The 24,675-nt window shown below is 30.7% G+C and overlaps 1 protein-coding gene and 2 pseudogenes across 2 annotated transcripts; 2 read left to right on the top strand and 1 right to left on the bottom strand.

Annotated features, from left to right (window-relative positions):
- The window catches only part of LOC130675731 (nonsense-mediated mRNA decay factor SMG8-like), a 22,598-nt pseudogene extending 5,975 nt beyond the window's left edge, over nucleotides 1-16,623 (top strand).
- Nucleotides 1,229-6,016, bottom strand: LOC130675972 (ras guanine nucleotide exchange factor R-like). Of its 2 annotated transcripts, XR_008991366.1 has the most exons (4): nucleotides 5,315-6,016; nucleotides 5,046-5,238; nucleotides 1,719-4,263; nucleotides 1,229-1,625 (listed from the first exon to the last, which is right to left on the bottom strand). XR_008991366.1 is itself a non-coding variant. In XM_057481914.1 (3 exons), the coding sequence occupies exons 1-3, from the start codon at nucleotides 6,001-6,003 to the stop codon at nucleotides 2,647-2,649; spliced, it is 2,499 nt and encodes an 832-aa protein (XP_057337897.1). In that variant the 5' UTR covers nucleotides 6,004-6,016; the 3' UTR covers nucleotides 1,229-2,646. The 2 variants fall into 2 exon arrangements, 1 of the variants encoding a protein (XP_057337897.1); XM_057481914.1 differs by having other exon boundaries at nucleotides 1,229-4,263.
- Nucleotides 14,410-24,675, top strand: LOC130675730 (nonsense-mediated mRNA decay factor SMG8-like; annotated as a pseudogene).

Raw genomic sequence — 24,675 nt, 5'->3', positions numbered from 1 at the left:
TGTACGACAATTTTCCTTTGAATTACAACCTGTTGAAAATCACTTGAAAATTTTCAATTTTTTAGTATTCTTTAATTTTTGTGACTAGTGTAATTTGAATTCTTTACTAATTTATTTTGTTGACTTTTTTTTTGGGTTTCTCGCATGATTTAATCATCAAATTTAATTATCGACAATGAAAATACATCAAAAACTTTGAATATCTTAATGATACGAATAAAAGTTCTAAATCAGGAAAAAATTTCAAAAATTTTACTGGGAAATATCAGGAAATTTTGATATAATTTCTTTGTGGCCATCCTACTTTATTTATTGTAAATAATAATTATGATAATAATTTATTTTATATATTGTAGGCCAGCACAACTTATTCCAAGTGTCCCTAGAAAAAATTTCTGTAGTCGAGTCGATATTTCAACATCAGAGAATACCAAAGGTAGAGAATAAAACTTTTATATTTGTAATATTATTAATTAAATTATTTTAATAAATATTTTTGTTTTATAGAAAAGTCGTTAGTGAGACAACCATCTGTGTCTTCAACATCAAACTGGTAATCTGGCTACATCAGCATTTTTACTGCCTTGGGATGTAACAGTCAGACTTGAGCATCAGAAAGAGAAAGGATCGTTTTGGCCTATGGTTGGTGATAATCATTTTTCTTACAATTACAACAGTCGAGGAAAAAATTATTAAAATTCAAATGCACTCAAGTGCAGAAAATCTAAAGGCGGGAAAGAATAAAATTTTTCTCGTCTTTCTAAAAGACATCTTAAAGCTCGACTGCCCAATTTCAAAACACAGTAACTGACAAAAATAAAATTTTATAATTATGTATTGAAACTAAAAATACTAAAACATCGATTTTGAAAAATTTGTCCCTTACTGTGTTTTGAAATTGGGCAACCGAGTTGTCTCTGTGCTACTTGGGTTATATTTATCATTCTAAAATTTTAATATTTATATTTTAGGCAACCAAAACCATTGATTGCTCAATTAATGAAAATCCATGTTGTAACACCCAAAGCTCCTGTTCATGTTACACTCAATCCTAGAGTACAACCAGGATCACCACCTTGTTCTATTTTTGTAACTAGTGCTGAAGAACCAATCAATTTATGACAAAGCGCTTATTGGGTTTTACGATTGCTGTATCCTTTTTATTTATTCATTTATTTTTTAAATAATATAACAATATTTTTTAAATAATTGATTTCCTTAGCTGAAGATTAGATATGTTTATATGGGGGAAAAAGGACCTTACCTTGTACCAAAAGAACCATTTTCCATTCCTCATGGACGATTACTTGCTGGAATGTATGGAATCAGTAAAGTTGTTCCAGAAAAACAACTTAATGTACAATATAGGTACTAATAAATTTTTTTTTTATTAATACAGATCCCTTAAAAAGTTTTTTAATTTAATTTATAATAACAAGAAAATTATTAATGATCAGTAGTAAAATGAATTTATTAATTAAATATACGGGGGCTGGTAGGAAACTGGCAGTTGGGTATTCGATAGTACACTTGATTTTGCGATATTTATAAGACAGCAATTCAACAGCTGGCCGATTTATGTCATGGTAAAAATATTTTCTCAAAAAACTTGACATGAGAGCTAGCTAAAAGTAAATTAAAAATAATTTTAAACGAAGTAATTTGTAGGGCTCGCCAATTGAAGTAAATTTTATAAAAAGTAAAAAATTTTTCTTTACCGCCAGATTGTTTTGATTTTAAAATCAGACAACTTTTAAATTTAAAAAAAAATTGTTTAATTAAATTTGAAGTTAACTGCACGCTGAAAAAAATGCTAACCATCACCAGCTTGTAATAGGGAATGATTACCTTCTGCATGTGATAATCATTATCATACTTTTATGTTAACTATTCGTTTCTTGTATAGTATTTACTATTGCCGATAGTAATAGTTACCATCTCGATAGTAATATTTCTTATATCTGAAAAAAAGCAGACATGAGACATTTTATAAATTTAAAATAAATCAATAAATGAATTAAAATAATTGATACGGAATTTAGCCAACATCTAATAATTTTTTTAATTGATAATTGATGATAATTTTTTTTTTTGATTATTGTGTATCATTACATTCAATATATTATTTATAATCACGATCTTTCTTTGGTCATTGTAGATTAGAAAATAGGGAAATTCTAGAATACTCATCTCAATTGCCCGTCATTATGATTGTTATAATTATTGCTCCTGAACCATTACATTTATTTTATTTTTATTGTATATTTTGACTATTCTATTATGTAGCTTTCGGACCCAGTTCTCCAAGAAAGTTTGCAACTTGGTGTTTGTTTCTCATCTGACAGTTTCCATGAAATACGCTGGTAGAATTCTATAACTTAAGCTGACCCTTGATTCACTGAAAAAATAAAAAAACCATAAAAACCATGAAAAGATCAGAATGATTCTTACCTTTTGTTTTTTTTTTTTTTTTTTTTTCTTTTTTTTTTTGGGTGGGAGGCGTTGGAAATCCTCATGGACACCACCTTATCTCATGATTTGTCTGCACTGGTTGGTAGTGTCAGACTCTTACTGACTAAAACCAACCCCTCCCAAAAATTCACCAGCTCCTCCAGAATTGCTGGTGAATTGCACCACCACACCGCATCACTTCCTCTTCCTCTTGCGCGTCTTACGAGGAGGTCTCATTATTTTATGTGCCGCCTCCATGTGATCTTGCAATAGCTGCGGGGATTTGAAGAGCAAGTCACACTCCGGATCATCACATGCCAGATGATTATTCATTTCCACTAGCCATGCATGTTGGACTGCATAGGACCTTTCAGAAATCAAACCACATTTCCTGCATTTGAATTTAGAACGTGCACCCACGATGGAATGTTGGATGTACTCCGACCACTCTACGTTCTTGAAAACCTCTGGTTGGTCGGGTTTCAAAGACACTGTGTCATTGATAGGCACTCTGTAATTATTGGGCAGCTTGAGTTTTTCCAATAAGGCCTTTTTCATATCACTGCCCTCAGGGATGGGCAAGGGCTTTTGTAAGTCTTTTTTTCTTTCCTCCGGAAATTGGTGGAGGACCCTGTCTGACAATCTTTTTCTGGTCCTCAGTATCCTTCGAACCGGAGGCGATGGTAGAATGGCCGGTGATGAACTCATTGGTGACGCTGTTTGATCCCTCCCTGCTGATGTTGATGGACTCCTCGCTGGTGATGCCGATCGATTTCTTCGTGGTGATGATGATGATGAACTGGTCGCTGGTGATGGTGGTTGATTTCCTGGTGGTGATGGTTGATTCGCTGGTGGTGATAGTGGTTGAGATGCTGGTGTTGGTGGTCGATTGGCTGTTTGATCCCTCCCTGCTGATGTTGATGGACTCCTCGCTGGTGATGCCGATCGATTTCTTCTTGGTGATGATGATGATGAACTGGTCGCTGGTGTTGGTGGTCGAATGGCTGATTGATCCCTCCCTGCTGATGTTGATGGACTCCTCGCTGGTGATGCCGATCGATTTCTTCTTGGTGATGATGATGATGAACTGGTCGCTGGTGGTGGTTGAGCCGCTGGTGACGATTGCTTCTGAAGCTCGGCTAATTTGACTTCCAGGTTGTGGATGTCAAAATACGCCCCCCTAAGGTTTCCTAGAATGCGTTTGGTCTCCTCCTTTTGTTTGTCGTAAGCGGCATGGAGTCGCTGATGGATTTTTAAAACATAATCTAGCTTGCCTTGAACTTCTAAGAATTGCGATTTAAACTGAGAGGACTTCTCCTTCTCAGCCTCCAGCTCTGCTCGTAGTTGTTTCACTAGCGCTGACTCCTCGTGACTTGGCGCTGAATTTACTGTTATCCCGGGCACTGACAAATGTTGACTCACTTGACGATTCGGTGTCAGCTGAGCCGCGGGACGTATTGACAACGGTGATCTTGACAGTCCAAACTCGAAATTGGGTGCTCGCCTGTCCTCGAAGCTGTGTAAAAACAGCACCGACGAAAGCACGTTGTTCCTCTTGTATGGAGCCCTGATACAGCACACTAAAAACACCAAGGACTTCTTCGGAAGTGAATTTCTTACGGACTTCCACAGATCATTTGAAATATATGTCCCAGGTGGTGGATTTATTAACTCCCGGAAGTCCGATGTCAACCTTGAAATCCACTTTGTTGTTCTTGATGGTGAAATTAGTGGATTATGTGCCGTCACTTCATCCCGTTCCAGCCCGGGCATGTCGATGACGCAGAGTTTCTCCGATGTTTTGATGTTTGTCTGTAAACATATTTTCAAAAATTACCCATTAAAAATGTAGGGGAGGGGGGGGGGGGGGGCAGAGCAGGCCCCATGGGGCAAAGCGGGCCCCTTAAAATTTTCAAATCTTGAAAAAATATGGGGGCACAGCGGGCCCCGCTGAAATATTGATAATAAAAAAAAATTTTTATTTTTTTGCCCATTTACTATAAATCTAATATATTTCTACATTTTTAGCCCTACGCATGACACCTGGGGCAAAATGGACCAGCCAAAAATTTTGAGAAAAGGATTTTTTTATGTTTTTATCAAATTAAAAAAAAAAATTCATATATTTCTACATTTTTAGCCCTACGCATGACACCTGGGGCAAAATGGACCAGCCGAAAATTCTGAAAAAATGATTTTTTCTGGCTGATTCTCTTTGTCTGGGGCCAATTTGGTCATTAAAAATATTCAAAAATTAAAAACTTTTTTTTTAGTTGCTAAATTTTTGAAATAAAGTAAAATTTGCTTTTTCCTTTACCCTCTCCTTCATAGTTAATTGTTAAAATAAATTAAAGAATAAAAAATATCAAATCCGAAATTTTTTATGGGGGCCCGCTCTGCCCCTAATTTTTGATTTTTTCAATTTTAATGGACGCAGCATAATGAAGTGAAAATAAGTATCAAGGGTCTAAAAAGAAGTAAACGCGTTAAAAAAGTTAATCATATTATAATTATTTCCCTTAAGGGGCCCGCTCTGCCCCCCCCCCCCCTTCCCTTATTTTTTGATACTAGATTAGAAAAAGTATACTACTTACAAACTCTATAAATATGACCCCTCGAGATGCTGTTTTGATGAAGTCGTTGTCGCATGTAAGCCGCTTCTCCAGCACTTTCTTCATGGTTTTATATGGTGCCACCTCCAACGAATGAAGGAGAATGAAGCTCTGGACCGAATTGGAAGATGGACTGACTAGGTCCCGGAATCCCTTGATTGAATATTCTTCGGCCCTAGAAAAAGAAAAAAAAAGTCAACGAAAAGTTATGAATAAAAAATTAATAGTTCGTCAAAAGTGCTTTGGCTTACTTGAACTCGAGATCTTCTGCAGCGACTCCATCAAACAACAGTTCAATTAATCCTCGCGTTCCACGCTCAGAGTCACCAAATAAAGTGGTTGTCTTTCCACTGCCAGTACGACCATGGACGAATATTACGGGTGTACTGGGATTGAGGAGATCCTCAGCCGACTGAACGTCAAAAGTAATTGGTTGACTCGACGATTGAATTTTACGCCGCTTGGATGTTTGCTGATCGTCATTTTGTTGGCGTTTTTGTTGTTTTTGTTTTTGTTGTTGTTTTTGTTTTTGTTGTTGTTGCTGCTGCTGCTGTTGTTGTTGTTGTTGTTGATGGTGTTGTTGATGGTGTTGTTGTATTTGTTGTTGTTGTTGTTGTTGTTGTTGCTGTTGTTGTTGTTGTATTTGTTGTTGTTGTTGGTGGTGTTGTATTTGTTGTTGTATTTGTTGTTGTTGATGTTGTTGTTGTTGTTGTTGTTGCCCGGGTGGTAGCTGCTTATTTCGAAGCTCAATCACTTGCCGATGATTCTCTTCGATTTTTTTCTTGATAAAGTCGAAAGTGGTTTCAGAAGACTCTGAGAAGAGATCGACATTCACAAGATACGGTGGTAGCTCGATACTCTTCTCAGTCACTTTCAACTCATTCGCCGGATTAAGGTGGCCATCCTTCCATCCCTGGACAATGATTGATAATTTACTCATGACTGCAATCAAAAAGATTAATACGATGGTGGTAAAGTGTTTCACTTTCTAAATTACAAAAAAATCATTGTATATAACATAATATACTTTATATAATGAATAATATACTTAATATAGTAACTAATATACTGGATTGAGGAATAAACATACTTAAGTTAAAAACTATATAAAAAAGTAATATAATAAAACAAAACTTTGCACGTGTTGGAAAATAATTTCTAATGTGTTCAATCAGCATTAAATTATTATCAACATTAGCATCAACTCGATTTACTTCAATTAAAATGAATACTAGTATTGCTTAGTTATGTGTAGTGGTGGACATATTTCTATACAGATAATATTCCTTCACTAACTTTGAGATTCATGTTCGCTTACTATAATATAATACTACAAGCTCTAATTCATTTAGTGAATTATTAATTTGATTCGAAACTTAAAATTTAAAAAATATCAATTACATTGATAAATGATGATAATTCCATCACTGAAATTGTGATTTTTGACAACAATAATAATTTTTTTTATAATACAAAAGTAATAGACTTGTGCTATTCATTCGTATTGTCGTTAGCAATTAAAACAGTTTGAAGGATTCACCACTATCTCAATTATACTACCTAAGTTTGAACATCATCCGGGCTGATTAATGATGATTAAGAAATTTTTTTTTCTTAATGTACTAAGCTGTGAAAAAATTTATATTCAAAGACAAGTAATATTGAGAACAATAGCTTAACTTCTTACCTTTCGAAGAACACAGATGACGGTTCGTAAGAACTTATTGTTGAATTAATTATAGAATGTAAATTGAGTATTTTATGACGCAGTTACGTAATTGATTACCGATTCGTAATGAGTTTCATAATTATAAGAAATAAATATGCAATTTGAATTTATTAATAAAAGACAATTTGCAGGAAATCAGCTTACAATCCACAATTACGCTTAAGGAACTTTTTGAACGTGTTCCTAAGATCAGTTCCGATGGATACCTTATGTCAGAGGGATGAATTACTTATAAAATCAAGCCAAATCTATCATTCAAATGGTCGAAGTCAGATCCATATAGGATTTTGGAATAGGTTAGAATTTTTTTTTGCTAAACTAAGCCAATTACGCAAAAGGAACTTTTAAACGTGTTCCTCAGATCATTTACAATGGAAAACTATCGTCAAAGGGCCTAATTTCTTTTTAAACCGGACCAAATTGATCATACACTGAAAAAAATAATCGCTAGCTGCTAGCGATTTTTTTCTTTAGCAGCTAGCGATTTTTTAACGTTAGCTGCAAGCGATTATTTCGCTAGCAGCTAGCGATTATTTTTTTCAGTGTACAAAAAGTCAAAGCCAAATACATACGGAATTTTAGAATGGTTTTGAATTTTTTTCGGTAAATCTAAAGCCAATTACGCTTAAGGAACATTACGAGCATGTTCCTGAGATCATTTCCGATGAAAAAAAACGTTTTTTTTTTTAAATAACGGCATATTAAAGTATTTTCGAGCTCGATAAATTAGAGAATGTATTCACAATAACGTTTTCGAGCTCAAGTAGCTCGAAAACAACGGGATGTTTTTGGGCTTGCCCGCAGGGTCAACCGATAGACCGATTTTTTTACTATGTACGGTACCGCCTTCATAACAAATGAATTATAATTATCCATAAAGAAAAAATAATTGATCCTTGTAGATCGTTTTTAAGTCGAGCTGAAATTCGGAAAATTTTTTTTGTTGTAGAACCTTCTCTTTCTGAGTTACAGCCCGTCAAAAATTACCCACAAATTTGGAAATTTCTCTTAATATCCCTTATTTGTGTGACTAGTCTATTGTTAAATAATTATAAAACTTCGAACCATCGGGAATTTCCGAAGACTTAAAAATTTTCTGACATTTCCGGTCGCATCAAATTTCCTAATAATTTTCGATATTCCCGATGTACACGGAAATAAAATTCCTGTTGCTGCAACAGGAGGCATTTATGTTGCAGCAACAGGAGAAAATACTGTTGCATAAACAGGATTAATACTGCTGTTGCGACTTCATAGTAAAATATAGGGGAAGGGGGGGGGGGGGGGGGGGCAAAACGGGATAGGCCGGCAAAATGGGATACCCTCAAAATTTCGTCAAAATTTTTTTTTCTCGAAAAACTTTCGAAAATGGTCAAAAATGGTCAAAAATGACATCTAGTATCATTTTACACTATTAAAAGCTAAAAAAAAAAACATTTTTATATTTTTTGCGAAAAGTATAATATTGGCGTCAATTTCAAATTTTGAAAAGAAATAACAAGGAAAAACTTCTTAAAAAATATGTTGAGAGTAAATTTTATTACTTACATCTATTTAGAAAGACATTATTACATCAATTTTATTCACTCGAAAAAAAAAAAAAAATTTTACTTTTTTTTGGGGTATCCCATTTTGCCCGCAGAAAATAAAAATTTTTTTTCTGATGGCAGTCTAAAATTCGTTATATTTATTTTAAATAGAATCAAAATGAAGCCAATTTACGATATTTATGTCCCTAAAAACTAAATTTTTCGTTAAGTACCCGTTTTGCCCCCCTTCCCCTAATTACACAGTAAAAAATGTTGTGTCATTGCGTAAAAAACCTTAGTATTGCAAATTTTTTTGTTAAATATTTAACACTTTTTTGGGTTGATTTAACAGAATAAATCTCAAATGTGCACATAAAAGTGTTAAATAATTAACATACAAATTTGTAACACTAATTTTTTTTTCGCAATGACACAATATTTTTTACTGTGTAATTATATTTTACTATGAAGTCGCAACAGCAGTATTAATCCTGTTTATGCAACAGGATTTTCTCCCGTCGCTGCAACATGAATGCCTTCTGTTGCAGCAACAGGAAATTTTTTTCCGTGTATGGCTACCCTTTAAGTCTACGAACCGGTCAATTAATATCTTCCATTTACTTTTCATTTTCGATGGTCTTTCGCAGTAAATAACCTATTTAACGACATTATACTCTAAACCCACAAGCCCGCAGTTTTTCATCAGTTTCTTTCGTCCTGTTTTCCCATTCGTCAAAAGCCCACAACTAATGCCCAAGTTTCATTTTTCCCAGCCACGAAATGACAAGCCGCCTGCATTTTCTGTTTCTACATATTCTAACTCAATTTTAACTTCGAGATTGAGATTTTTTTTCCAACTAGTAACCAGCATTGTTTTCGTTACAATAACTACTTATTCTCGTCCACGTCTTTAATACAAGTGACATTTAATTATGACTACCATATAGAAATAAATAATCTAAAATTTCCCCGAAAAGGTTTTTAGTTTTTTTTTAATCGAATTTAAAATTTAAGTCGATATCATGGTTTCCATTTTTTATCTGATAAAAATATTGATATTATATTTATAAGTATTGAGTATAACAAATTGTCGTCGAGCTATATCCGCGATGGCTTAGTTCACAGCCTTAAGTCTAATTATTGAGCTTTTGCGCAGCCCGCCAACGTGTAGATTGCCATTGCGCGCCAATCTACGTACATTTTTTAACTTTTTCGTATTTGAATTTCCCGGTAACTCTTACGGTAACTGAATTGACTGTCGGTAAACTGAGATACTTTAAAAATTGTAAACGAACTATTATAATGTAGTTGGTTACAGTACGTGCTACTACATATAATATGTGTGTAAAAACGTCCTCTCCGAAAGGAAGTGTAGTAGGGATTTGTCGGATATTTTCAGTTTATAACTTCTCTGTGTACGGCTATATGAACTAAACAGTTCAAGCCAAAAAATAAATAGTCATAGTCAACTTCTCTGTGTAACACACTATCGACATTATGACGAGCGACGACGTGTCATCAGTGACGTAAGCCAGTTACTCGTGTATATTGCGACGCAAAAACTGTGAGTTACTTTTTTGTGAGTTAATAATTATTTAGTTTAATTTATTCATACATAAATAATAAATTTATAAATTAATTAGCAAATAATTAACGATCCTGAAGTTAGCAGACAGTTACAAATTTTCGGATTTTTTTTTTAACAAATAAATTACAAAAAAAAAAACTAAAAATATACACATCTAGAAAATTTAATAAACTATAGGTGCGACTTTTCAAAATATTTTTTTTTTATAGTCAATCGTTTTTAAAAAATTTCAAAAACTGTCAGTTAACGTCTGCTAACTTCAGTTTTATATAATTTTTATCCTTGACGTTTTTAGTTTTTATCTAAAAAATTTTTGGTTGGATCGATTCATTTGAATCACGTAATATTAAATATTTTACAAGAGCACGTGATAAAAATGATAGTGAAAGTATCCGTCAGGTAATTTATTTATTTTTAAATGATGATCCTGAAGTTAGCAGACATTTGAAAATTTTTGAATTTTTGTTTTTCAAAAAATCAATTGCAAAAGAATAAAATGAAATTATGCACCTGTAGAAAATTGTAAAAACTACAGGTGCAATTTTTTAAATATTTTTTTTTCTATGGTTTATCGTCTGAAAAAAAATTCAAAAATTACTAGACGTCTGCTAACTTCAGTATCATTTTTAAATGAATAAATTTAATATTGATTGCAAAGTTTTTTAATTAATGAAAAATTTACAAATATTTGGACGAAAATTTAAAAGTAACTATTAATGTACTAATAATTTGGGATTTTTACAAAATCATAAATCATAAAAAAACAAAATATTTAAAAAAAAATGCACTTATAGTTTTTTTTATTTTTTTCAAGTGCATATTTTTAGTATATGAGTCTAGTGGTTGTGTATACAGCACAGGCCAACGACCTTTCTCGACACGTGACACCAAAAGCCCGCGAAACTAAATATCGTAGACTGCGCATGATCTTCGCTTTGGCGACTTTACTTTCATTCGCTACAAATCCCCGCTCCCACAGTCTTGGTCAGTGGCAAACAACTATGTCAGATGCTATTTTTAGAAATGATGTCCAATATTTAGCACCTATTGGGAGACTATTCGGTACATTCAACTACTGTCTAAACGAAGCTGTCACTTATTTACTTTTTTCTTTTTTTATTTTTGCTTAGAACTATAAATTAGATTTTTTTTACTTCTAATCGTTATATATTTTTCTCTAAATTGAGCTAAACTAGCACGTATTCTTAATGATTTAAAAAAAAAAAAAAAACATTTTCTAAAGTTTTAAAGAAAAAATTTTTCATCAAATTAAAAATGAATTTTTCTATTTTCTTGAGAGTACTAGATCCTTGACTGTACACTTAATCGCTTAAATGATTTAAAAGTCAATCTATATAATCAATAGAATTCAACCCGCATAATTAAAATAATATATACAATTAAAGCTATCATTTACAAATATAAAAAAAAAATTAACTACATATACAACAAATGAAAAATTGAATAAATAAATTAAAGATGTGCGTGAAAGTAAAAAATTGATCAAATTTTCAAAAAATAAAAAATTAATAAAACAAACAATTGATACAAATAAATATATTATCTAATGAGGAGAAACAATTAGCTTTAAGTCACACATTAAATTGAATTAACTTTTCTACATGATGATACTGAAGTTAACGGACATCTAATAGTTTTTGGAATTTTTCAAAATCATAAATTATAAAAAAAACAAAATAATCAAACCAATAAATCAGAAATCTAAAATTTTTTTACCAAGTGATGTAGCAGTTAAAATGGGTTCTCATAGATCTTCACAAAAAAATTTTGTAGGAGTAATAATGCTCTATGAAGAGTTTATATAAAATAATTTGATGAATAATTAATGCTTCAGGTCTATTCTCTTACACAAAAGAAAGGGTTTTTTAGCAAAAGAATTTTTGATTGCCCGAAGAAAAACGTTATATGCTCGGAAAAAGTTTCGCATTATAAATTGAAAACTTAAATTATCTCGGGGCGAGAAAAAATACTTTTGGAACAGGAAAATATTTTTAAGTGCAAAAAAAAATTTTCGCGCCAAAAATTTTTTTCAGTCCCAATAGAATTTTTTTCTTCAATTCATAGAGCGAAACATATTTTTTATCAAGAAAATTTGATTTCTGCAAAGAAAATAAAGTTTTTATAAAAATTGAAAAAAAAAACGCGCCAAAATAACAGCTGTTCATACGAGTCTACTGGCAGTGTATGGAGAAGAGGCCAACGACCTTTCTCGACACGTGACACCAAAAGCCCGCGAAACTAAATATCGTAGACTGCGCATGATCTTCCCCTTGACGCCTTCACTTTCATTCGCTACAAATCCCCGCTCCCACAGTCTTGGTCAGTGGCAAACAACTGTGTCAGATGCTATTTTTAGACATGATGTCCAATATTTAGCACCTATTGGGAGACTATTCGGTACATTCAACTACTGTCTAAACGAAGCTGTCACTTATTTTTTTTTTCGTTTTTTTTTTTTTTTTTTGCTTAAAACAATAAATTGAATTTTTTTACTTTTTTACTTCTAATCATTATATATTTTTATAGAAAATAAGCTAAACTAGCTCGTATTCTTAACAAGATAAGACCGAAAAAAAAAAATATCGACTAAAGTTTTCTAAAAAAAAATCGAACAAATGTGAAATTTCCGAAGGGTTCTGAATTTTTTTTGATAAATCGACGGCCAAATTCGCTTAATAAACTTCTCAAGCGTGTTCCTGAGATCGTTTTTCGTAGATAGCATACTCCAAAGTGCTGAATTTTGTACAAAACTGGACCCAAAATATCAATTCAAGGGTCGAGGTCATTTTAATGGGGAATTGCCGAGGGATTTTGAATTTTTTCGGTAAATCTTCGGCCAAATTTGCTTGAAACACTTCTTGAGCATGTTCCAGCGATCATTCTCGGTAGATTTCTGGCGCATTGAGAAGCCACTTAGCCCCGGAAATCTCATTATCGTGTTCTTCAGTATATTTTCGGTAGGAAAATTCCTTTTAGTATCCGATTAAAAATAAAAACCGAATCCAAATGACCGATCGACAAATCTTTTAAGATAATTAATAATATTTTCTTTACTCACCTCTGAACGCCTGATTTTTCTCTTGATCTTGAAATCAGTTTTCTCACTCGAATAATAACAGCAAATCTAAAAAACAACAATAAGTATTTATAAATAAAAATAAAATAAATAAATAAACAAATAAACTATACATAACAAAACACTAATTACAATCTACTCCGAGGAAACTTTTTATTAGAAATTTAAAACATCAATAATCATAGGGGCAGAAAAAATATTTTTGGAGCAAGAAAAAACTTTTCTAAGTGGATATAAAATTTTCGCGCCAAAAAATTTTTTTCAGTCCCAAGAGAATTTTTATCTTCAATCCATAGAGCGAAACATATTTTTTATAAAGAAAATTTTTTTTCTGCAAAGAAAATAAAGTTCCCATAAAAATTGAAAAAAAAACGCGGTAAAAAAAAACAGCTGTTCATACGAGTCTACTGGCAGTGTATAGAGAAGAGGCCAACGACCTTTCTCGACACGTGACACCAAAAGCCCGCGAAACTAAATATCGTAGACTGCGCATGATCTTCGCTTTGGCGACTTTACTTTCATTCGCTACAAATCCTCGCTCCCAAAGTCTTGGTCAGTGGCAAACAACTATGTCAGATGCTATTTTTAGAAATGATGTCCAATATTTAGCACCTATTGGGAGACTATTCGGTACATTCAACTACTGTCTAAACGAAGCTGTCACTTATTTTTTTTTCGTTTTTTTTTGCTTAAAACAATAAATTGAATTTTTTTACTTCTAATCGTTATATATTTTTTTCTAAATTGAGCTAAACTAGCACGTATTCTTAATGATATGAGAAATAAAAAAAAATATATTTTCTAAAGTTTTAAAGAAAAAATTTTTCATCAAATTAAAAATGAATTTTTCTATTTTTTTGAGAGTATCAGATCCTTGACTGTACACTTACTCGCTCAAATGATTTAAAAGTCAATCAATAAAATTCGACCCGCATAATTAAAATAATATATGCAATTAAAGCTATCATTTACAAATATAAAAAAAAAATTAACTACACATACAACAAATAAAAAATTAAATAAATAAATTAAAGATGTGCATTAAATTAAAAAATTTATCAAATTTACAAAAAATAAATAAAACAAACAAATGATTCACTATTCACTTACTCAAATACTGATATTGACACGTACAGATATTTACAAATTCACTTAGCAAAAGTACTGATATTGACACTTACACATATATATACAAGTTTACTTAATTAATTTAAAAAATTATTTTTATATACAAAAAAAAAGTTAGTAAATAAATAAAAAAAAAGTTAACGAAATTTACAAAAAAAATAAACAATAAATGAATTTAAAAAATTAACTGTATATACAAGAAAAAAAAGTGAATAAATAAACAAAAAAAAAAATCAAATAGATTTACAACAAAAGAAAATAATAAATAATTAACTATGAATATGAAACCCGTGCACGAAACACCCTCAACGCTTTCGCGCTTGAGGTATGCAAAACAAATTAAATGAATGAAAAAAATTATATATAAAAAAACAAATGAAAAAAATTAATTATGTGTACAAAAACAAATAAAAAAAAATAATTACATATAAAAAAAAAACAAATATAAAAAATTAATTTTAGGCCGTGAAATTTTGAATAAAATTTTCGCACTCAATCCAAACTCGTTGAAGTTTAGATTGAAACTGATGAGCTCCGAAGTTTAGGAGTCGTGGGTGACCAGACTCAGGTGATGAGGAACTCATAAGCATGCGCAAGTTGGGTGTCGGCTAGATGCTGTGGCTGTCTAGTGACGCTCTACGTAGTGCCATTTTTACTTTTTCGCCAAATAAAAATGTGAAGCGTCCAAGCAGAACGAAATTTAGCTGCGACGCTCCGAAATACATAACTACATCCAAGTAATCTATATATATTATGTTAATTATCAATAAATCAGAAATCCAAAGTTTTTTCACCAAGTGATGTAGCAGTTAAAATGGGTTCTCATAGATCTTCACAAAAAAATTTTGTAGGAGTAATAATGCTCTATGAAGAGTTTATATAAAATAATTTGATGAATAATTAATGCTTCAGGTCTATTCTCATACACAAAAGAAAGGGTTTTTTAGCAAAAGAATTTTTGATTGCCCGAAGAAAAACGTTACATGCTCGGAAAAAGTTTCGCATTATAAATTGAAAACTTAAATTATCTCGGGGCGAGAAAAAATACTTTTGGAACAGGAAAATATTTTTAAGTGCAAAAAAAAATTTTCGCGCCAAAAATTTTTTTCAGTCCCAATAGAATTTTTTTCTTCAATTCATAGAGCGAAACATATTTTTTATCAAGAAAATTTGATTTCTGCAAAGAAAATAAAGTTTTTATAAAAATTGAAAAAAAAAACGCGCCAAAATAACAGCTGTTCATACGAGTCTACTGGCAGTGTATAGAGAAGAGGCCAACGACCTTTCTCGACACGTGACACCAAAAGCCCGCGAAACTAAATATCGTAGACTGCGCATGATCATCCCCTTGACGCCTTCACTTTCATTCGCTACAAATCCTCGCTCCCAAAGTCTTGGTCAGTGGCAAACAACTATGTCAGATGCTATTTTTAGAAATGATGTCCAATATTTAGCACCTATTGGGAGACTATTCGGTACATTCAACTACTGTCTAAACGAAGCTGTCACTTATTTTTTTTTTTTCGTTTTTTTTTTTTTTTGCTTAAAACAATAAATTAAATTTTTTTACTTTTTTACTTCTAATCATTATATATTTTTATATAAAATAAGCTAAACTAGCTCGTATTCTTAATGAGATGAGACCTAGAAAAAAATATATAGACTAAAGTTTCAGAGAAAAAAATATTTCTCGTTTCTGAGGATAAAAAAAAAAAAATAAGTCGATTATTTAATCGACTTATTTAATTCTTATTTTTTTTAGAGTACCAAACCCTTGGCTGTACACTTACTCACTCACACGTTTTGAAAGTCAATCGATGTAATCAATTAAATTTAACCCGAATAATTAAAATATTATTTACAATTAAATAAGAAAAATTAACCATATACACAAAAAAAAAATTAATTCTAGAATATGCAATAAATACTAAAAATTGACCACATAAAAAAGTATATATATAAATAAATAATACTAAGAATAATGAATGAAAAAAAATTAGCTATATATACAAAAAAATAAAATAACTTAAAGATGCGCATTAATTAAATGTATTTAACTATATTTACAACAAATTAAAAATTTATAAATATAACAAATAAATAAAGTAGCCAATCAGGAGAAAGCATTAACGAGAAAGAGTAAAATGGGGGACTACGTTTGCAGAGAGCATCAACGGCGTGATCTCTCGGCTGTCATTCTTCGGCTCTCACAACGTGTGATGCGGTCGAATAATTTTTTTGTTTTTGTTTTGTTCGTTTAGATTTTTTTATCCTCTTGCTTTTTACACGGGTAATATGACTGATGACTTAATTAATTAATTAATTAATATGTTTCCAGATTTGTGATAACCACGTATTCAAATATATTCCCCCAGAAGAATGGGAACCAGGTTTCAGGACCAGACACATTATTCCTAAAAGAAAATTGGGATGTTCGGTTGTCGGCGCCGAGAGCTCTGATGTTTAAGAACAAAGGCAAAGATCACGATGTGAGTTTCCATTAATTATTATTTATTACATATTTTTAATTTTAAAAAATTTTTTTTTGATTTTTTTTCTTTGGATTTTATTTATTGAATCATGATCATGATCCTGAAGTTAGCAGAAAATTTAAAATTTTCGGATTTTTTTTACAACAAATAAATTACAAAAAAAAAAAAATCTAAAAATATGCATATGTAAAAAATTCAAAAAACTAAAAGTGTGATTTTTTTTTTATTATTTATCGTTTCAAATAAATTTTAAAAATTATTAGACGTCGGCGAAATATTTTTTCTACCTCGAAATTTTTTTTTTTTCTGCAAATAACGCTTAAGGAGGTTCGACCGAATCTAATGTAAAAAAGATTTTCCAACTTTACGATTTGATATTTAGTATAAATGTAAAAAAGTACTTTATCTATGTATTCTCAAAATTTGAATATGATCCACCGTCTAGCTTTTTAGAAAAAAATATTTAAAAATGACGTTTTTAAAGTTCTTATACAGAGACTCTTATGGCGGATAAGCTTCCGTCATGACTTATTCGATTTTTTTCATTATTAACCTCCCAAGTTTAAGAAATAAAAAACTACATGCCATAAACTTGAATATATTTAGAATATGATAAGATTTTAATAATATAGTGTTACCGTTGTAGTTAATTAAATAATTCAAGTTAAACTTTATTTTTTAATCTCGTTCATCGACAGAGATACACATTATTGAGGGTTTGGCAAGGTCGCGGAAGCAGCTGAGAGAAGAAAAAAAGATAGAAATACATTAATAAGAGAGACGAGATTAGAAATAAATTTTTCCCGCTTTAATTTGAATATCGATGTGTAAGAACGCGCTGTTGCTAAATTTTTTTATTAAATCATATAAGTCAAAAATAACCGAGTAATTTCATTACTTTCTTTAATTAAATAAGTAATAAATATTAATTTATGCATTCGTTATGTTATTATAAATTAAAATAATGAATTTTTATAACTATTAGGAGAATTTAGCAAACGAAAAAATTCAAACACTACTTTGACTCACTAATTTTGGTCGAACCTCCTTAAGTTTCTATAAAAATGAGAAAAAATTAAAATCATTACACTTATAGTTTTTTAGTTTTTTACATGTGCATATTTTTAGTTTTTTTTTTTTTTAATTTACTGTTGAAAAAAAAAATCCGAAAATTATTATTCATTTAAATAAATAATATTAGTATTAAAAATGAATATATTATTTCTTTCAGACAAAAAGTATCAACACAATTGTCTAGTTTACTTGGTACTGGTACTCGGAAACTGGTCCAGTTGAATTGAAGCAAACACCAGAAAATTGACCAAATATAAAACAACTGGAGCACTCGATGGAAGATCAAATTTATGATATTCTCAAAGAAAATCATGTTGTACATAATATCAGTTCCTATTGTCTCTTTGCTATTCCGGCTAATCAAGAATTTGTTTATATTCACACTGGATCCACTGAGTCTTGTGACATGTATAGCTACATGATGAGAAAATTAATAGAACGATGTAAAATAAGTGCTTCTGGGTCAAAAAATAATACTAACAATAACAATAATAATAAGAGTGATAAAAGTGAAGATATTTTTACTTTTGGAATAAATAATGAGCTACGATCATTCAAAACGTTTTTACATCAGCACGTCAATCTCGCATTTAGTAAAAGTTTTAATGATAACAGTAAAATTGGACGTCATCCAGTTCCTTCATATTTTGAAATACCATCAGTTTGATTATTTACAAAAGTTGCCAATGTTGTTTATGAATTTTTTATGCAAAGTACTGGCAAAGAGCTGTCAACTTTACACGGTCTGCTAAATACAGACGTAAAATTTAGTAAAAGTAGATGTAGCAAAATATTACCACGTGCATTACAAACTTATCAAGACATTATGGCCACGCTTATCATGAAAGTAAGCTGGTTCATGCGATGGCGGTATTTGAAATGCATGCACGTGGGTCCCTTTATGATGAGTTAAGTGAAAAATTACAGATGGAGTGTGACAAAAATTGGTGAACTTGTAAACAAATGTGTCAAGTTTTGTCACTGACTAATAATCCATGCACTAATCCGCTGCATAAAGGTGGCAGTAAAAATGCAGGTGGCGGTGAACTTGTTGATAAACGTGAGGATGACAACGAATTACCAATTATGGAACATTGCAGTGGGGTTAGATATGTTTGCGCTTGTAATTGCGGGCAATGTCAAGGACCAAGAGATCTTTTTAATTTACGACATGTTAACTATGATTGGTTTCAATTGATGGCTAAACAATGTGGCTGTTCGCAGTTAGAAAAAATTGAATTCCCTGTTTTTCAACCTAGTACTCATAATTTTAGGTGGATTATTATTTTTTTTTATTTAATTTACTTTACAAGATGGCCACAATCCGTGAGTTATCAAGAAATTTCATGCAACCGAGAAATATCATGGAAATGTCAGGAAATTTTGAAAAGTATCCGGGAATTTAATTGCGACAGTTAAAAATTTTTTAATAATACTCTAGATACAAAAATTGAAAGATATTAAAAAATTGAAAATTTTCAAGTGATTTTCAACAGGTTGTAATTCAAAGGAAAATGGTCGTACAAGAAAAACTGAAAAGACAAATTGTAGCTTCAAGTTTCTAGTTTTCTGATTTGGTCTCTATATATTTTTTTTATTATGTGCGGTTCCGGAGTAATCCTAAGAAAACTATCGAAAAAGACATTTACCAAATTTTTGCTCGTCTTAAAAACGGTCTACGGGCTTCAATAATTTTTATTCGATAATTATCATTGATTTTTTGGTTACCCGATCAAAAAACTAGACACTTGAAGCTACAATTTGTCTTTTTTTTTTTTGTTGTACGACAATTTTCCTTTGAGTTACAACCTGTTGAAAATCACTTGAAAATTTTCAATTTTTTAGTATTCTTTAATTTTTGTGACTAGTGTAATTTGAATTCTTTACTAATTTATTTTGTTGACTTTTTTTTTGGGTTTTTCGCATGATTTAATCATCAAATTTAATTATCGACAATGAAAATACATCAAAAACTTTGAATATCTTAATGATACGAATAAAAGTTCTAAATCAGGAAAAAATTTGAAAATCTTTACTGGGAAATATCAGGAAACTTTGATATAATATCTTTGTGGCCATCCTACTTTATTTATTGTAAATAATAATTATGATAATAATTTATTTTATATATTGTAGGCCAGCACAACTTATTCCAGGTGTCCCTAGAAGAAATTTTTGTAGTCGAGTCGATATTTCAACATCAGAGAATACCAAAGGTGGAGAATAAAACTTTTATATTTGTAATATTATTAATTAAATTATTCTAATAAAAATTTTTGTTTTATAGAAAAGTCGTTAGTGAGACAACCATCTTTGTCTTCAACATCAAACTGGTATTCTGGCTACATCAGCATTTTTACTGCCTTGGGATGTAACAGTCAGACTTGAGCATCAAAAAGAGAAAGGATCGTTTTGGCCTATGGTTGGTGACAATCATTTTCAATCATAGATGTCACAAAGCCGAGTGTTCTACTTGAATCTTGGGACCATCATCTGTACGTCTTATTTATCTAAGAAAACTTCATTTTGAGACGAAATAAAATTTGTTTCGTCTTTTTAAAAGACATGTTAAAGCTCGACTGCCCAATGAAGAACCAATCAAATTATGACAAAGCGCTTATTGGATTGCCGTATCCTTTTCATTCATTCATTTATTTTTTAAATAATGTAACAATATTTTTTAAATAATTGATTTCCTTAGCTGAAGTTTAGATATGTTTATATGGGGGAAAAAGGACCTTACCTTGTACCAAAAGAACCAGTTTCCATTTCTCATGGACGATTACTTGCTGGAATGTATGGAATCAGTAAAGTTGTTCCAGAAAAACAACTTAATGTACAATATAGGTACTAATAAATTTTTTTTTTATTAATACAGATCCCTGCATATCCATACAGCCCCCTTAAAAAGTTTTTTAATTTAATTTATAATAACAAGAAAATTATTAATTATCAGTAGTAAAATGAATTTATTAATTAAATATACGGGGGCTGGTAGGAAACTGGCAGTCGGGTATTCGATAGTACACTTGATTTTGCGATATTTATAAGACAGCAATTCAACAGCTGGCCGATTTATGTCATGGTAAAAATATTTTCTTAAAAAACTTGACATGAGAGCCAGCTAAAAGTAAATTAAAAATAATTTTAAACGAAGTAATTTGTAGGGCTCGTCAATTGAAGTAAATTTTATAACAAGTGAAAAATTTTTCTTTACCGCCAGATTGTTTTGATTTTAAAATCAGACAACTTTTAAAATAAAAAAAAAAAATTGTTTAATTAAATTTGAAGTTAACTACACGCTGAAAAAAATGCTAACCATCACCAGCTTGTAATAGGGAATGATTACCTTCTGCATGTGATAATCATTATCATACTTTTATGTTAACTATTCGCTTCTTGTATAGTATTTACTATTGCCGATAGTAATAGTTACCATCTCGATAGTAATATTTCTTATATCTGAAAAATTATTTAATTTTGCTTTCTAAGATAGTAATGATTAGAATGCTTACCATCTCCGATAGGAAAAGTTAACATAAAAGAATGAGAACCATTAAAATGTAACCCAGGTGGCACAAAAAAAAATTGTTATCTTTATGTTAACAATTAGTTACACTCTAACAAATTGTTGCCTCAAACTTAACAAAAAATCAACAATTTTTTTTTGTGCCGCCTGGGAAGGATGGGAATAGTTACTTCGTTAACATGAGAAGTATTACCACTTTTTTTCAGCCTGTACCAGGCGACTTATTTGTTGTCAGTACTGAGGGTAAAAAAATAATTTAAAAAAATTTATTTACAGTTCTTCGTTGCAATTTGAAGCAGCATGGACTCTAGCGAACATCGCGAGCGGGACCTCTGCTCAGACACAAGCAGTAATGCAGGCTGGTGCAGTGCCACTATTTTTACAATTATTACGTTCAAGTCAAAAAAATGCTTATGAACAAGCCGTGTGAGCTTCAGGTAATACATTAAATTAAATTAACTCTTCTATATAATAAATATCAGGATGGCCACAAACCGGGAATTTAATGCAACCGGGAAATATCAGGAAATTTCGAAAAGTATCCGGGAATTAAATTGTAACAGTTCAAAATTTCAAAAATTTTCAAATATACACTCGTTATAAAAATTAAGGGATATTAAAAAAATTTCAAATTTTAAAGTGATTTTCAACAGATTGTAACTCAAAGGAAAATGGTCATACGACAAAAACAAAAAAAGTAAATTGTAGCTTCAAGTGCTTAGTTTTTTGATTTGGTCTTTATATTTTTTTATCAAGTGCGGTTCCCGAGTAATCCTAAGAAAACTATCGAAAAAGACATTTACCAAACCTTTGCTTGTCTTAAAAACGGTCTACGGGCTTCAATAATTTTTACTCGATAATTATCATTGATTTTTTGGTTACCCGATCAAAAAACTAGACACTTGAAGCTACACTTTGACTTTTTGTTTTTATTGTACGACCATTTTCCTTCAAGTTATAAATTGTTAAAAATTAAAAATGTTTTTAATATCCCTTAATTTTTGTAACCAGTATATTTTGAATTTATTTAAATTTTAAAATTTTTTATTAAATATTTTAACCCATACATTTTTAACATCGAATAATCAAAAGTAGGCAATATTAATTTATTTTATTGCCCTTTTTTCTGGTTTCTCGCATGATTTAATTATCAAATTTAATTATTAAAAATGAAAATATAATAAAAACTTTGAATATCTAAATGATACGAATAAAATTTCTAAATCAGGGAAAAATGTGGAAAACCGTGAAATATCAGGGAATTTTTAAATCATTTCTTTGTGGTCACCCTGAATATGTACTTGAGATTCTGAGTCCTTATCGCAGTATATTATTTTTAACAGGAAATATCATTGGTGATGAACCAATACCTCGAGATTTACGTCGGAGTAAAAACCCAACGCCGCCAGTACAAACTATAAAAGAAATATTACCGGCAGTCAACGCTCTTATTCTTCAGCCAGTCGTCAATCTAATTACAATTTTGTTTATTTTTTTTTTTAACTTCCTGCGAAAAAAAATCGAATATTAAAAAAAAAAGGAAAACTAATGGATTCCGAAAAAAGTTATGCAATATCGTCGCGCGTTGTGAGAGCCATCGAATGACATCTGAGAGATCACGCCGTTGATGCTTGATCACTTGCTCTCGCTAATGCTTCTTCTGATTAGTTACTTTATTTAATAAATAATGCACCTGCTCATCAGACGATAAAATAGTAGAGGACTTCTCAGTAATTCGTCCTTTATCTAGCTTCAACGTTTTGGCTGGTGCTTTTGGGACCAGATCCTTGACTCACTCCCACGATTAGAAAATCATTTGATTTAATTAATTAAATAAATAAAAAAATTATCTATAAAGTAAAAGCTCCTATACCCGCTCAGTACCATTAGTCGCTCACTTTAACTATTTAAGGCGCTTTTTTATGTACTTTAAGATCGGAACGTTTTTCATGCAACGAAAATGAAAAAAATTAATATAATTTTCCTGCTTAAGGGGTAGTTCTGGTGGTTGGGGGTGGCCTAAGATTTTTGACTGACATACCAACATCTATATGAGAAACATTTCCGATATCTAGTCATCCAGTAAATTTTCGACTTCCCAATTTTTTTTTGTTGCGCCAAAAACGTTCTGATCTTCAGGTACATGTTTTTTTATAATTTTTATAAAAAAAAAAATTTCAACTAAATATATTATTATTGATAAATAATTATTTGTGAATCTAAACATAATAAAATATAATGTATCAAATTATTTTATAATAGATTATAAATTAAAATTAAATGACTGGTTTCAAAATCGCGCTCAGCCGGGCATTTTTTACTTAAGTCGGGCCACAGCCGCAAAAAATTAAAAAAGAGGCGAGAAAAGGGAGAATTTGAATGTAAAGTCTTGTAAAACATGATGAGTGATATAAGTAAAATTAAAATTAATTAATTAATTTTTTGCAAAATAAAATTGCAATAAATTGATCGCAATTGACTGTCAAAAAACGTTTAGGATACTACCGATGAGTAGAATACACGCAGAAAATTTTACGGTACTTTTTACATCAAAAATTGATAGAAAAACTACTATGTCATAGTAACATGAGGACAATATGGAATTATAGTACAAATTAACGATAACGTAGAAATTTTTAAAATACATCGAACAGAATTAACAAGGTACATTGTAATTTTGACAAAGCAACAGATTAAGAAATTTAAATTTCTTAGATAAAATTTATTCTGTTGCTTTGTCAAAATGTAATGAATTTTTTATGTAAAAAATACTATAAAATTCTCTATGTGTACTAACTTCTTTATGAACATGTTTCAATAATATTATCATGAAATGAGATTGATGATGTTTTTTTCTCAAGGGGTAACGGTAACCGATTTTCAATTCAATTTAATTCACGGACAAACACTAGAAACCTAAAATAGAAAGTCTTTAGCGTTTTTTAAAACCTTAACAAAGAGCTAGAAATTTCGTATTTTCAAAAATTCTAATTCGTCTCCGAAAAAAATTGTTTTAAAATTCTCATTTACTCTACGAGTGCAACAAAGACAATCCCGTTTATTTTTCTGAGTGTGAGAAAAAGATCCAAGCTTTGTTCCTTAAATTGTGTAATCGTTATCAAAATGAAAAAATTAATTTTTTTCGAATTTTCTGTCATTTTTTCGTTAGTTATTCAGTAAATGTTAGGCAAAGCGAAAAAAAAAAAAATTTCCAAAAAACGAAAAAAAAAACTCAAATACAACGTAAAAAAAAGAAGTGAAAAAAATTCTTGTTTTATCTCGTTTTTGGAAATTTTTTTTTTTAATTTAGGAATTATTATACAATCGATCTATATTTTATGTGTGAAAACATGTTTAATGTTATGATTTATAAAACCAAAGACAGTCATGTTACTATTGTTTTAAAACAACACTTTGATTTGTTATTTTAAGTGCAAAATTATTTT

The sequence above is a fragment of the Microplitis mediator genome, chromosome 10 (genome assembly GCF_029852145.1).
Source record: "Microplitis mediator isolate UGA2020A chromosome 10, iyMicMedi2.1, whole genome shotgun sequence".
NCBI classification, from domain to species: domain Eukaryota; kingdom Metazoa; phylum Arthropoda; class Insecta; order Hymenoptera; family Braconidae; genus Microplitis; species Microplitis mediator.
This window is presented reverse-complemented; position numbering and strand designations above follow the sequence as displayed.